The sequence below is a fragment of the Scyliorhinus torazame genome, chromosome 10 (genome assembly GCF_047496885.1).
Source record: "Scyliorhinus torazame isolate Kashiwa2021f chromosome 10, sScyTor2.1, whole genome shotgun sequence".
NCBI classification, from domain to species: domain Eukaryota; kingdom Metazoa; phylum Chordata; class Chondrichthyes; order Carcharhiniformes; family Scyliorhinidae; genus Scyliorhinus; species Scyliorhinus torazame.
The window spans coordinates 233,017,367-233,033,356 of NC_092716.1; the positions used below are offsets into that span (position 1 = coordinate 233,017,367).

At 46.8% G+C, this 15,990-nt stretch overlaps 1 protein-coding gene across 5 annotated transcripts in view; it reads left to right on the forward strand.

Annotated features, from left to right (window-relative positions):
* accs (1-aminocyclopropane-1-carboxylate synthase homolog (Arabidopsis)(non-functional)) overlaps positions 1 to 15,002 on the forward strand; it is a 126,509-nt gene extending 111,507 nt beyond the window's left edge. For all 5 annotated transcript variants that reach the window (XM_072466570.1, XM_072466572.1, XM_072466573.1 and 2 more), the window contains 2 exons: positions 10,664 to 10,817; positions 14,589 to 15,002. In XM_072466570.1, the coding sequence (XP_072322671.1) occupies positions 10,664 to 10,817; positions 14,589 to 14,863 (429 nt within the window). In that variant the 3' untranslated portion in view covers positions 14,864 to 15,002. The remainder of the gene's footprint in view (positions 1 to 10,663; positions 10,818 to 14,588) is intronic.
* The last annotated feature ends 988 nt before the right edge of the window (positions 15,003 to 15,990 follow it).

Here is a 15,990-nt window from a genome sequence, read left to right on the forward strand (position 1 = left end):
TAACAGTAAGGAAAATTTGTAATTACTTTAAAATGCTTGGGGAACCTATAATTTTTTTTTTAATGTTTGAAAGGACTTTTAAGGGACTATATCAACTGGAAAGGGATTAATTATAAATTTTAGATAATAAATATTAATCCATGTGACCTGACAACCCTCAACCTGGAAGCGGTACCAACAGGAAGGCAGTTAAAATAGGGACTGGTTAAGCACAGTGGGCTAAACAGCTGGCTGGTAATGCAGACCAAGGCCAGCAGCTTGGGTTCAATTCCCGTACCGGCCTCCCTGAACAGGCGCCGGAATGTGGCGACTAGGAACTTTTCACAGTAACTTCATTGAAACCTACTTGTGACAATAAGTGATTATTAATATTATCATCTGGCACACAGCGAAAGGGGAGAGCTGGAGGTGACGAATGTGATATAAAATAGTTACTTTAGAGATATTAGTTAATGTAATGAAGAGATAGGCCAGTCTAATCCTGGTGAGTTCAAAGAACAAAGAACAAAGAAATGTACAGCACAGGAACAGGCCCTTCGGCCCTCCAAGCCCGTGCCGACCATACTGCCCGACTAAACTACAATCTTCTACACTTCCTGGGTCCGTATCCTTCTATTCCCATCCTATTCATATATTTGTCAAGATGCCCCTTAAATGTCCCTATCGTCCCTGCTTCCACTACCTCCTCCGGTAGCGAGTTCCAGGCACCCACTACCCTCTGCGTAAAAAACTTGCCTCGTACATCTACTCTAAACCTTGCCCCTCTCACCTTAAACCTATGCCCCCTAGTAATTGACCCCTCTACCCTGGGGAAAAGCCTCTGACTATCCACTCTGTCTATGCCCCTCATAATTTTGTATACCTCTATCAGGTCGCCCCTCAACCTCCTTCGTTCCAGTGAGAACAAACCGAGTTTATTCAATCGCTCCTCATAGCTTATGCCCTCCATACCAGGCAACATTCTGGTAAATCTCTTCTGCACCCTCTCTAAAGCCTCCACATCCTTCTGGTAGTGTGGCGACCAGAATTGAACACTATACTCCAAGTGTGGCCTAACTAAGGTTCTATACAGCTGCAACATGACTTGCCAATTCTTATACTCAATGCCCCGGCCAATGAAGGCAAGCATGCCGTATGCCTTCTTGACTACCTTCTCCACCTGTGTTGCCCCTTTCAATGACCTGTGGATCTGTACTCCTAGATCTCTTTGACTTTCAATACTCTTGAGGGTTCTACCATTCACTGTATATTCCCTACCTGCATTAGCCCTTCCAAAATGCATTACCTCACATTTGTCCGGATTAAACTCCATCTGCCATCTCTCCGCCCAAGTCTCCAGACAATCTAAATCCTGCTGTATCCTCAGACAGTCCTCATCGCTATCCGCAATTCCACCAACCTTTGTGTCGTCTGCAAACTTACTAATCAGACCAGTTACATTTTCCTCCAATTCACAGTTCCAGTTCACAGACAAAGGATTTCAGACCGCATGGCAAAGCAAAGGAAGAGGTGTGTCCACCAAGTGTCCAGCAACAAATCACTAGTCCCCCGAGCCCCACAATGAGTTGCAAAGTGTACACATTCGATGACCCATAAAGCCAGTACATCAGACATACAAGTCTGATGTGCTGGTGTGGTCCATAAAGAGGAAACAGAATCATATGTACAACCTAACCGTTTCCACATTTGTTTATCACTCTCAGGAGCGTCCTCCTGTAACCTTATGACGTCTTGGATGGTTGGCATTGGCTTGTCAGAAGCAGACATATTTATAGTAGATCGTTTAGTCTGACTTAACATTTTAGGCACCATCACTTGCTGAATTTGCGCGGCTGTCCGCGCTGCACAATCTGCTTGTTCATTACCAACGTCAACTTGGGTCTTACCATTTGTGTGGGCAGCGCATTTAATAACGAAAATCTGCGCGGGCATGAGGAGGGCCTGCAGTACGTCATTAACTAAACCCCGGTGGGATATTTGACCACACATAATCATGTCAGGTTGTTCTGACGAAATATCACTCAAATCGTCCCTTATTGTGGTAGTTTCCTGAATCAAGGCTAAACAGTCGTGACCAGGTGCGTCTTCATGGACAGGGGGACCACTAAGAAAACAGGCTGGATTGATAGTGGTACAGTGTTTAAATGTCAGACGTGGATTGTTCAAAAGGTATATCTCATACCTATTCTGACGAGCTGCGGTAAGATGCTGAGTCTGCAATTGCCTCAGTAGTGCGATGACCGAGTGGGAGCTATACACCGTAATATCCTGTTGGAGAGTGAGAGCATGTAACGGCTATGCGATGGCATTGATTGAACGTAAATCCTATACTAATCAGTACTGGTCTGGCTTGGCTGGTTTAGGCACAGCAAGTATGGGGGTGTTACATTCTGATTGGCAAGGGACCAAAATACCCTGTTGCAACAGCTCTCGGATTAATTTGTCCATAGACGGTGCTGCAGTCGAGTGTTAATCGTTTCAGGGACCTCAAAATATTTTATGGCAGTGCCGTCTGGCGTGACTTGAAGTGCGTACTCTGTTGGATCTGAATGATCCACTGCCCTCCTTACCATAGGCCCCAAATCCCTGGCATGGTACTGGTCGTGGACCGTCTGTGTGATATTCGGCCTCACCTCGCTTGGAGTGTTATTGGCGACGGACATGGAAAAGGGAAATATTATCTACATTTGTAACCCCAACCAAGCTACAAGGACATTTCAGTTATGCAAAGGTGATGTTCTTCGCTGCCCCCATATACGAGGACGTGGTATCGACTCATGGAAGGTCGTCAAAGTTAAGGAGAATGTAGGAGTCATGAAGCAATTGCACCGGTCCCGGCGATGGGAAGGGAACATTATATGGACATTGCCTTGTTTTTGGAGTACATGTAAATTTGATTTTGGATGTGTTAAGATTGGTGCGATAAAGGTAACATCAGACCGTCAGGAGATCGTAGGAAGAGACTGTGAGAGAGAGAGAGGGACTAGAGAGAGGACGGGGCGTGTGAGAAGGGAAGTACAGCTAGAACGTAGGTTATTGGGAGATACACTTAATTTAGTTAAAGGCCAAACTGAGGAAAACCTGGGTAGTATGAATCTCTTCTACCAGATTTACCACCGCTTGTATGGCCAGGGACGGGTTGTCTGCTACCCGAACCCCGCAGCGGTGTCTAGGTTATTTTCTGTTTCACCGCTTTGGGGCACTCCCCAAACGGTGGTTCATTGTCAGCGTTCCGAGCCACCGCCCGAGCAAGTCACTCTTCCTTACGATCCGGGTTCAGCACCACCGGCTATTTGCCTTCCCCTTCCTCGGGATAATTCCCACTCACAGTATGATAGGCTGCAACGGTGGAGGGCGTATGTACCTAGCCACTTCACTCTCAATAGGGATTCCCGGTCGTACGAGAATTGTTTCAGCAGTGAAGGATACGGCTGTTTGCTGGTAGAGGTGGAAACGAATATAACATGTCTGTTCCCCACCTGTACGGACAGGATGTGTCATATCACCCAGGCGTCTGGCCAATGCGTTTGTTACAACACCACTTGCGTTCCATTGAACGCCGGCCTCCAGCTTCTTTGTGGCTGGGCGAATGTCTCTCATATCACTGTTGGGACTAGGGCTTTCCGCATTGCTAGGCGGCCCGAATGGGCATTTCAAAGCTGGATAAACTGGGCTACTGGGGGATCCTTACGCAACCGATATACTGATTGTGATGCTAGCCTGCACACGGAGCAAGGATACTACTTTTTATTTAATGGCACAGCGACCAATGTTTTGTCACCCCCATTTCCCCGCTAAATTGCTATTGGGACTCTAGTCCCTACCACAGTCCCCTGCCCTTCGGCGTGGATGCTGCATAATCAGTTAGCACGCCGGGCAGTCTCGGCTGAATTTTGCGAGAACTGGAAAAAACCTCAGGTTCTCGCACCCAACCGGGGCCACTCAGCCGGATGGGGGATTCTGAGCGTCTTGACACTGGGAGGTGTGGGGGGTTCCTTGGCTGTCAGCAATAGGAATTATTTTATTTGTGGCCTTACCATCTTGGGAAATGAAACCTTGGGAGCCCTCGGGGCAATAACCAAGGAATTGTCTCAGCTACGGTTGTTTGCAATGCAGAACCGGTATGCTCTTGACTATCTTATGGCCCGTGAGGGTGGGGTATGCGCCATAGTACAGGGCAAGTGTATCATGGGAGTTCAGGACTTGACCGCTAACATCACTAAATTTATGGATCACATACGGGATCACCTGGACGGAATGCAGGATCCTGGCTCTTGGGGTAACTGGGGATTTGGAGGTTGGAAGGACTGGTTGATAAATATGGCCATGGATTTAGTGGTGGCTATCGGCTGCACCTTTGTGGGCCTAGCCATCCTTAAATGTGTGATGGGTAGAATGCGGGGTACACTGGAACAGATCAACGCCCCTAAAATCTTAGCTGTCAAAATCCATGAGGGTGCAGCAGATGAAGGGGGGCTACGCCAGGAATTGGAAATGCAGCGACGGATCTTTTTAGATGAGGGACCGTAGCTATGGATTGGATAGTTCGGTTATCATGGAATGATAAAAGGAGGGAATGATGAATGTGATATAAAATAGTTACTTTAGAGATATTAGTTAATGTAATGTAGAGATAGGCCAGTCTAATCCTCGTGAGTTCACAGACAAAGGATTTCAGACCGCATGGCAAAGCAAAGGAAGAGGTGTGTCCACCAAAGGAGGAGAAAAGGATGCTGGGTAATAGGGGCCAGAGGAAGGGATTGGAAGTGAGCCAATTAGAGTGTATGGATAGGTCAGGAGGGGTATAGGATGACCTATGGGAATCGTGTATGTGAAACTTGATGCCATTTGAATGTATCAGTAGAGACTTCTTTGTTCTACAGACTCACTTGATTCCAGAAGTGTACGAAGCAAGATGTGCTTTGTGCCGCTGTGAACTGAGTCAGGCTTGCAAGTCAAATAAACTAACTAATGCTGTACCTGCAAATCCATCTCGACTTTTATTGAGGCCAGACTGACGGGTAAAGAAATTTGGGATTTGTCAGAGGGAGGAGGCATTTTGATTCCTGTAAGATTTGTGAGATAGTCTTTGAAGATGTAACCAGTACAGTTGACAAGGGGGAGTCAGTCGATGTGGTATATTTAGACTTTCAGAAGGCATTTGAAAAAGTCCCGCATAAGTGATTATTGTGCAAAATGAAAGTGCATGAAGGGGCAGCACGGTGGCGCAGTGGTTGGCATTGTTGCCTCACGGTGCTGAGGTCCAAGATTCAATCCTGGCTCTGGGTCACTGTCCGTGTGGAATTTGCACATTCTCCCCGTGTTTGCATGGTTTCGCACCCACAACCCAAAGATGTGCAGGGTAGGTGGATTGGCCATGCTAAATTGCCCCTTAATTGGAAAAAATGAATTGGGTACTCTAAATTTAAAAAAAGAAAAAAAAATTATAGTGCATGGGATTGGGGAATATGTATTGAGGTGGATAGAAAACTGGTTGTTGGCAAACAGGAAACAAAGAGTAGGGATTAATGGGTCCTTTTCAAATTGGCAGGCAGTAACTAGTGGAGTACCAGAGGGATCGGTGCTGGGACCCCAGCTATTCACAATATATATTAATGATTTGGATGAGGGAACAAATTGTAACAGCTCAAAGTTTACCAAGTTGGGTGGCAGGTGAACTGTGACGAGGATACAGGAATCCTGTAGCATGATCTGGACAGGTTGGGCGAGTGGGCAAATCAATGGCAGATGCAGTATAATTTGGATAAGTGTGAGGTTATTCACTTTGGAAGCAAAAACAGGAAGGCAGATTACTACCTGAATGTTTGTAAATTGGGAGAGAGGAATGTGTAGTGGGACCTGGGTGTCCTTGTGCACCATTCGCTGAAGGTAAGTATGCAGGTGCAGCAGGTGGTAAAGAAGGCTAATGGTATGTTGGCCTTCATTGCGACAGGCTTCGAGTATAGTAGCAGGGATATGTTGCTGCAATTATACAGGACCTTGGTGAGGCCACACCTAGAATATTGTGTGCAGTTTTGGTCTCCCAGGCTGATTCCGGGGATGGCGGGACTGTCATATGCGGAGAGATTGACTAGGTTGGGATTGTTCTCGCTGGAGTTCAGAAGAATGAGGGGGGATCTCATAAGAGACTTATAAAATTCTAACAGGACTAGACAGGGTAGATGCAGGGAAGATGTTACCAATGATGGGTGTGTCCAGAACCAGGGGTCACAGTCTGAGGATTCAGGGTAAACCATTTCGGACAGAGATAAGGAGACATTTCTTCACACAAAGAGTGGTGAGCCGGTGGAATTCATTATCACAGGAAGTAGTTGATGCTAAAACATTGAATATATTCAAGAGGCGGCTAGATATAGCACTTGGGGAGAATGGGATCAATGGCTATGGGGAGAAAGCAGGATTAGGCTATTGAATTGGATGATCAGCCATGATCGTGATGCTCAAAGGGCCAAAAGGCCTCCTCCTGCTCCTAGCTTCTATGTATGTATCTACTACTCCATGTGTAATTTATGGTTCCTACCAATCGTGATTAGCCTGTTAATGTATGTTTAATTTATGTTGGTTCTGATTCGTCAAATTGTAGTGTGAGAAACTGATTAAACACCCCTATCATTCAAAGGATCGTCCATTTTCACGTAAAGTAGTCAGAGATCAAAGTGTGAAAGCCCTAAACAATGGGCTACCTTTCCACTGCTTCTTGATAAAGATGAGATGTCTATAGTGGTCTTCATAAGTGGTTTAATCATGTAATTTCATGATCAAAGAAGCTAAAAGAACCTTTGTAAACAAGGGCTACTTTGATTTTGGTATGGTTGGCGGGGGTGGGGTGGGGGGGGGGGGGGAGGGGAGAGGTGGGGGGGGGAGCAGTAAATCTCGAGGGAGGGTAGTTAACTCCATTAGAGACAAAAATGGTTGATGGGGTCCCAGAATCAAAATGTTTGGTTCTCAAGTTAAAGGTCAATTAATTTAGCTATTTATCTATCGGACATCTCAACTAAACTCAGGAGGTGAGCGATTCAGCCTTGGTTGGAATTCTGGGAAGTTGTCTGTGGGACTTTCCCAGAAAGTCTTTGAGGTTGGAGCCGAAAGCACAATAGAGCTTTTATAAGACGTGTTTTAATTTTCTGTTAAGGACACTGTGCAAGGGGCGGCACGGTGGCACAGTGGTTAGCACTGCTGCCTCACGGCCACGAGGACCCGTGTTCGATCCTGGCCCTGGGTCACTGTCCATGTGGAGTTTGCACATTCTCTTTGTGTTTCGCCCCCACAACCCAAAGATGCGCAGCGTAGGTAGATTAGCCACTCTAAATTGCCCCTCAAGTGGAAAAAAAAAAGAATTGGGTACTCTAAGTTTAAAAAAGAAAGTCACCGTGCAGGAATTGTAAGTCAAGTTCAGAGTTGTGTAGGCAGCACGGTGGCGCAGTGAATTGCACTGCAGCCTCACGGCATCGAGGTCCCAGGTTCGATCCCGGCCCTGGGTCACTGTCCATGTGGAGTTTCCCCCGTTTGCATGGGTTTTGCCCCCACAACCCCAAAGATGTGCCAGGTAGGTGGATTGGCCACGCTAAATTGCCCCTTAATTGGAAAAAATGAATTGGATGCTCTAAATTTTTTTTTTTTTTAAGTTCAAAATTGTGCTAAGAAGCCCCCACCTTTGGAGTCAGTGCAAGTAAATTGGATAACTTTCAAGAATCTGATAAGTAGCCAAAGACTTTCTGGGGAATTCAAAGTAAAAACAGGGAGGTTCAATTGAGAATTTTAGTCTTAAACATCTGTGATTGTGTTGTACTGCATTGTGCTTTTCGATGCCGGGTATAGCTAATTAACAAAGACAGTGTTTATTTAGCAGTGTTTGCTTTACTTGATTCTTGTATAGTAAAATTAATTTCTTTTAAACTGTGGAATCTTGGGTGTGATTTTTCAGTAAATCACTGGATGTTCAAATTTCTCTTTAAACATTAACCGTCTCGATGGGAATCATAACAAATGCCATCATGAGAACAGAAGAACTAGGAGCAGGAGTAGACCATCTGGCCCCTCGAGCCTGCTCCACCATTCAATGAGATCATGGCTGATCTTTTGTGGACTCAGTTCTATTTTTCTTCCCGAACACCATGGGCGGGATTCTCCCATTCGGCGGCAGAGTGTCCACGCCATCGGAAACGCCCTCGCGTTTCACAATGCCGTGAACGGGCCGCTGGGAGTACCGAAGGGGCCAGCGCCGTTCACGCCGCTCCAGCCTCCCATTCCGGTGCGAACTGTGCGCCGCGGGATCCGCGCATGCACAGTGGCGCTGGCATCAACGAGGGCATGCGCAGTGGTGCCGGCGCCAATCTGCGCATGCGCGGTGGCCTCCCTCGACGCGCCGGCCCCGACGCAACATGGCGCGGGAGTTCAGGGGCCGGCGCATAAAAAAATAGGCCCAAAGAGCGAGAGGCCGACCTGCCGATCGGTGGGCCCCGATCGCGGGCCAGACCCCATTGGTGCCCCCCCCCCCCCCCCCCCGGGGTCGGAGCCCCCCACCACAGGCCACCCCCTACCCTGTGTGCAGCGTTCCCGCCGGCTGCGACCAGGTGTGGACGGCGCCGGTGGGACTCTGCCTTTTTAGAGCGGCCGCTCGGCCCATCTGGGCCGGAGTATCGGTGGCCAAGCCGCGTTGAGCGGCCCGCGACCGGCGCTGCGCCAAAGGCGCCAACGCAAATGGCGGCGATTCTCCGCTCCAGCTCCGCGTCGGGGCGGCGTGGCGCGGAGCTGGGAGAACCCCACCTCATAACTTTATTCCTTTATTCTTCAAAAAACTATCTATCTTTATCTTGAAAAAATTTAATGAAGGAGCCTCTACTGCTTCACTGGGCAAGGAATTCGATAGATTCACAACCTTTTGGGTGAAGAAGTTTCTCCTAAACTCAGTCCTAAATCTACTTCCCCTTATTTTGAGGCTATGCTCCTAGTTCTGCTTTCACCCGCCAGTGGAAACAACCTGCCCGCATCTATCCTATCTATTCCCTTCATAATTTTCTATGTTTCTATAAGATCCCCCCGCATCCTTCTAAATTCCAAAGAGTACAGTCCCAGTCTACTCAACCTCTCCTTGTAATCCAACCCCCTCAACTCTGGGATTAACCTAGTGAATCTCCTCTGCACACCCTCCAGTGCCAGTACGTCCTTTCTCAGGTAAGGAGACCAAAACTGAACACAATACTCCAGGTGTGGCCTCACTAACACACTATCAATTAGGGGTTCAGGAAATTTGATTCTTTTGGTTTATGGATCCCCATGCATGTTGTAACAAAGCAGCAGTGAAGGAGAAGTAGTTTGTGCATAATCGAGGCATTTCCTCTGGTCTGTGCTGTACATTACAGTGTGTTTGTCAAATGTGATTCTTCCTGCAACTTTGAACCACTGCAAACGTTTAATGACATTTGTGACAAATCTGGACTGTTCTAAGTTTGATCAGATGCTATTTTGTGTGAAAATTATAAATGATTAGCACCATTCCAGTTCTAATTAAAGGTAATCATTTATGAGTTGGGTCATTCAACCGACTGGTTGAGTCTGGAGATGATTAGTTGGCGAATGGAAAGAATCTGATTTGATAAATGCAAAAAGGGAGTTGTGGGAATGGTGAGGATGAATGCAGGAGGTACGAAAACATTTAAAGACCATGGTTGATGGTTTATAGAACATACAGTGCAGAAGGAGGCCATTCGGCCCATCAAGTCTGCATCGTCCCACTTAAGCCCTCACTTCCACCCTATCCCCGTAACCCAATAACCCCTCCTAACCTTTTTAGTCACTAAGGGCAATTTATCATGGCCAATCCACTTAACCTGCAAGTCTTTGGACTGAGGGAGGAAACCGGAGCACCCGGAGGAAACCCACGCAGACACAGGGGGAACATGCAGACTCCGCACAGACAGTGACCCAGCGGGGAATCGGACCTGGGGCCCTGGCGCTATGAAGCCACAGTGCTAATCACTTGTGCTACTGTTTGCGAGGGTAGAGGGGTCTAGTCTGGGTTTTTGTGACGAGGATTGTCCACCGCCTCTTGTTTCCTGATGTACTGGGGTGTGGAGAACCAAACAACACCTTTACCAACTCTGATTCTGAAACAGTTGGATCTTGTCAGTTTATATTTGATTGACTGAAGTTTCTCACTAAAGCAACATTTGTGTTCCCATATGCACTTCCTGTCTGTTCAACAAGCTGCTTTTGAGTCATAGAATCCCCAGAGTGCAGAAGAAGGCCATTCGACCCATTGGGTCTGCACAGACCCTCCAAAAGAGCACCCTACCTGGCCCACTCCCCGTCCCCGCAACCCCATAAACTAACCTACATATCCTAAGGGAAATTTAGAATAGCCAACCCACCGAACCTGCACATCTTTGGACTGCGGGGGGAAACCGGAGCACCCAGAGGAAACCCCTGCAGACATGAGAAAGTGAAAACTCCACACAGACAGTGACCCAAGGCCGGATTTGAACCTGGATCCCTGACGCGGTGAGGCACCAGTGCTAACCACCATGCCTCCCTTTCCCAGCCTCGGAAGGAATTTAAACATCATTTGTGTAGGGTGATTCAGCTGTTGTACTGCGGCACTGAATGTCACAGAAATATAATGTACTTATTTCTTCTGGTCCAGTACCTAAAGAATCCAACATTTGAGGAGGAGGATAAACTATGGAAGAGGTTTCTTGATAATAAAGTTCTTCTCATCAGCGGGAAGACGTTTGGATGCTGTGAGCCTGGGTGGTTCCGCCTGGTATTTTCTGACAAAACCTACCGGCTGCAGTTAGGTGAGTAGAATAAAAACCCATTACTTTGCCTTGTTAGTTCCGGTTTAGTATTTCTATCTTCTCTTTCTTTCGTGTCTACAGCATTCTTTTTTTTGGGCAAATATTTTATTGAGGCATATCTAATTTTTAATCACAATTTTCAAGAGGGAAGAAAAACAACAGAACCAATATCACCCACGCAACCAACAACCAGACCCAGCCAACGTGGCTCATATACACAGTTACCCCGTCCCCCTTTCCCACTAACTATTTCCCACCTCAACCAACCACCTGATATCTGCTGACAGCTTAATTTTCCCCAAAGAAGTCAATAAACGGCTGCCACCTCCTGGCGAACCGGAGCATTGATCTTCTCAGGGTGGACTTGATCTTCTCAAGCCTGAGAAACCCGGCCATGTCACTGACCCATACCCTCCCCCCCCCCCCCCCCCCCCGATTTTGGGGGTTCAGAGTCCTTCCACGCCAGTAAGATCCGTCTCCGGGCAACCAGGGAGGCAAAGGCCACCACATCAGCCTCTCTCGCCGCCTGGGCTCCCGGGTCTTCCGACGCACCAAATATCGCCACCTCTCGACTCGAAACCACCCGTACCTTCAATACCGTGGACATGACATCGGCAAATCCTTGCCAGAATCCCCTAAGCTTCGGACATGCCCAAAACATGTGGACATGATTTGCAGACCCTCCCCCACACCGCCCATACCCACCCTCCACCCCTTCAAAGAACCTGCTCTTACGGGCCACAGTCATATGCGTCCTGTGAACCACCTTGAATTGTATCAGGCTAAGCCTGGCACACAACGAGAACGCGTTAACTCTACTCAGGACATCCTCCACAATCCCGCCTCTAATTCCTTGCCCAACTCTTCCTCCCATTTTCGCTTTACCTCCCCTATTGGGGTTCCCTCCCATTCCATGAGCTCTTTATTAATTTCTGAGACCTTCCCCTCCCCCACTCCCATTTTCGACACTACCTTGTCCTATACCCCCTGGGGCGGTAGGTACGGAAAGGTCGAAACCTGCGTTGTTGCAAAGTCCCTCACCTGCAGGTTGCGGAACCTATTCCCACGAGCAGCTCAAACTCCTTCTCCAGGTCCTCCAAGCACGGAAAGCTGCTGTCAATAAACAGGTCCCCAAACCGCTCGATCCCTGCTCGCTGCCACCTCCGAAACCCCCCATCCAACCCCCCGGTGCAAACCGGTGATTGCCACAAATAGGTGTCCATACCGATGCCCCCTCCACTCCCATGTGCTTCCATCACTGTCCCCACACCGTCAAGGCTGCAACCACCACTGGGCTTGTGGAGTACCGAGCCGGCGAGAACGACAGAGGTGCTGTTACCAGTGCCCCTAAGCATGTGCCCCTACATGAGGCCGCCTCCACCCACTCCCACACCCACCCACCCCTCTCCCACTACCCACTTCCTGGTGTCTCCAGCACGCTTAAATGTGGATTTTCAACGGGTACCATCTCCAGTCCAAAGATGTGCAGGTTAGGTGGATTGGCCATGATAAATTGCCCTTCGTGTCCAAAATTGCCCTTCGTGTTGGGTGGGGTTACTGGGTTATGGGGATAGGTTGGAGGTGTTGACCTTGGGTAGGGTGCTCTTTCCAAGAGCCGGTGCAGACTCGACGGGCCGAATGGCCTCCTTCTGCACTGTAAATTCTATGATAATCTATGATTAGTTGAGGGATATATGTTTTGAACGTTGTCTTTGGTACAAATTCTAACATTTAAATTACTACACTGATTATACAACAAGCGCGGATGGTACAGTTTCAGATATTTTAATATTCTGGGGAAAAAAGCAATTAATGGATTTGGGTTCATTTTTGCAAACCAAATATCAGTGCTCCGTGCAATATTTTGTTCTAATTTTAATAGTAATGCTCGGATTTGGTCGCAGAGCGTTCCTTCCCTCACCCCCCAGCCACCACAACAACTTTCTAGACCACACTTATTACACCCATATCATGTGTTCCTCTGCTTTCACCCATTGTGCACTCTGCATTCTCTGCCCATTTCTTCACAAAAAATAAAATTGTCCTGGTTTCAATGCAGTCTATCATGGCACAGAACATGACGAATGAGCCCCTGCCTGTCTCCCAGTGGCAGGGAAACCTCCCACCCTCTGCGTAAAAACCTGCTTTGCATATCTCCTCTAAACTTTGCCCCGCGGACCTTAAACCTATGCCCCCTGGTGACTGGCCCCTCCCCCCTGGGAAAGAGTGCCTGCCTATCCACTCTTTCCATGCCCCTCTTAATCTTGTAGACCACGATCAGGTCACCCGTCAATCTCATCTTTCTAATGAAAACAGTCCGAGTCTACTCAGCCTCGCCGCATAGCTAACACCCTCCAGACCAGGCAACATCCTGGTAAACCTCCTCTGCACCCTCTCCAAAGCCTCCACATCCTTCTGGTAGTGTGGCGACCAGAATTGTGTGCAATATTCCAAGTGCGGCCTTACCAAGGTTCTATACAACTGCAGCATGACTTGCCAGTTTTTATACTCAATGCCACGTCCAATGAAGGTAAGCATTTTACGATGCTTTAATTGCATCTCTGGCTCCCAAAGGACGAGCTGTCTTTCAAACCAGGATTTTTAAAAACATGACTGCAGCAGTCATACACACACTAACCCAGGTTTTTAACCCTTACAGCATCAAATACGTACAATACAATATATCTGAAATTCCTACATTCATCACACCTGTGGCCTTTTGGCTGGGTTGGTGGTGGAGAGGGTAGGGGGCAAAGAGTTCCCTCTTTCAAAAGCACTTGGTCCCTGATCGATAGACCTGGCATTGGGCCACTGAAAGTCACCCCCTGTCTTTGCCTCTGACTCTTCCACCATGCAGCCCCCTCCTGCGTCCCATTCTCTGCAAACCCCATCATGCTCTCACTCACCTGTGGCCTGGATCCCTTGGCGATCTAAGGCCTCTCCCTGGGTGCATTATCAGAAGCAGACAATGCTCCCGGATGGTTTTGCCAGTCTCTGGGCAGCAGCTCTCGGCAGGTGGAATTTTCACTCCTGTCTCCCTGAATCCTGGGGAAGGCCTAATGCTGGCCACTTAATCCGGCCGCGCCTTCCCCTCCGAAGTGACGTGGATTTCAAATTGGTTCTCCAATCAGTGAGATGAAACCATGTCAATGACATAAAATTCCACCCAAGGATCCTACTATCTATATAAGAATGCAATTTGAATATTTAAACAGCTTCTGTGCCTCTATTGAGTAGGAGTGGTGGGTGTCCATTTAAAGGCCTGCCTTAAAATCAGATGGGTTGGAGGACCTTGCCAATTCTTTCTCAATTGTCCATTCTTAAGGCAGAAAATGGACTATTGCCAATTGAATAATTCCTTCCCCTTGGTGTCTAAAATGATAATCCATACCCAATTAAAACAAAACAGAAGCTAATTTATTAAGCATAAGGGTGAAGCTTTCTTCTATTTACTATGCGGCAATCATTCAGCAGACAGCATGAAGTGTGAGTGCTGCCTACATTGCAGCGAATGGATGCAAGATAATTGTGCATTGCAATAATTGTGCCCATTTTCTGGACCAACCCAATTTAGCCCCCTTAATTCCTGACGAAAATCAGCCCAAGACTTCAAAGGGAACTATAAGGGAATTCAAACTAATTTTATGGTCTGCATTTTAATGTAACAAATAGCTCAGTGGAGTGCATTTGGAAAAAGTCATTTTATTTTGCTAAACTTGATGAATTATAACTCCTATAACTAACTTGCGATTTCAAAATTGTTTTGCTTAGGACTGCGCAGGCTGAGGAAGGTTCTGGAACAGCAAGATTCAGAAAGCCAGTCAATTGAAAAGGGAACCGATTCTGAGAGTAGAACCAAGCCTTCCGAGGATGTCATAGAAGTTGGTGTTCTGCCAACTCCACCGGATCCTGCCCTTGATGGTCTCATCGGACTTCTGCGCCAACAGATCCGAACAACTGACTGGTTACAAAGAAACACACCCGAGCAGTTTGCTCGAGAGAATCCAGAGGTTTACGACGTTTTCTGCAAACTTGCGGAGAAATAATCTGCCCCTTGCAACTTCAGAGACTCCATTAATTGGAATGCATTAGTGATCATTTTCCCATTTGTAAAATGCTTGTAGGTCATTTTTGCACAACCCTCTCATACTTACTGATGGGTTGATAAAATGTCTTAACACTGAAGTGGTGCTGTAGAACACGACTGGTATTTCAACTTTTATTTTATCATCAGTCTCTCGTTTGACCGTGCCCACGTCCACCCTACCCAGTACAGGAAAACTCATTTATGACTGTAACCAAGTCCTCTTGTCTGACCATGTGATGCATTTAGAAGTTTCACTTTCACAAGACTACAGCATTGTCAATACTCGCAACTTCATTATTTGGTTTTGATTTGAGATAGACAGGACGGGGAGACAGAGGAAGAGAAGCTATATATCCCTGCCCTCGCCTCCCTGTGAATCACACACATTAAATGGTGCAAAATGCAAATAACAATATCCTGAATGTTAGCAACATTTTAAGTAATTAAGAGACATGGTAAAGGAATACTGAGAAATCCAGTATATTCTGCTTGTTTTCATGTCCACTTCATGATTGAAACAATTACTTCTTTTATCTTTTTCAATAGAAAATGAATTAATCTCGAAAATACCTTGCTAATATTGTCATCCACTCTTTATGTCCCCAAACCAGATCTTGCAATCACATTTTAGTAAATTATATTGAACTCTAGTTCATAAAGATTATTTTTATTTACTAATAACACAAGATAAGCAAGATTCTCTATCTTGTCGTGCTTTAGGCAGGATATTATCATTGGTCATCTCTACACCTCTGTTGCACAATGTGCAAGATAATTCTTTTTAGCTTTTTAAAGGCCTTTATGCAAGATTCAAACTATTGTGTGGCGCTCGTGCAAAGCAATCTGACCATTCTAATGTACGAGTCTCCAAGCATCTCAGAAAAAGGGAGCGAATCTTCCCCCCCCTACTCCTGCTGAAACTCATTAAATATTCGAAATCAGCTTCCTATGCACCAAGACATACAACGTTCACTACCAGGGACTTTATATCTGCATCTATTAAAAAAACAAGGTAAGTATTTGCCTGCACAAATAAAGCTATGGGTTCATTTCATAATAGGTAAGATTGAGCCAGTTTACAGAGCT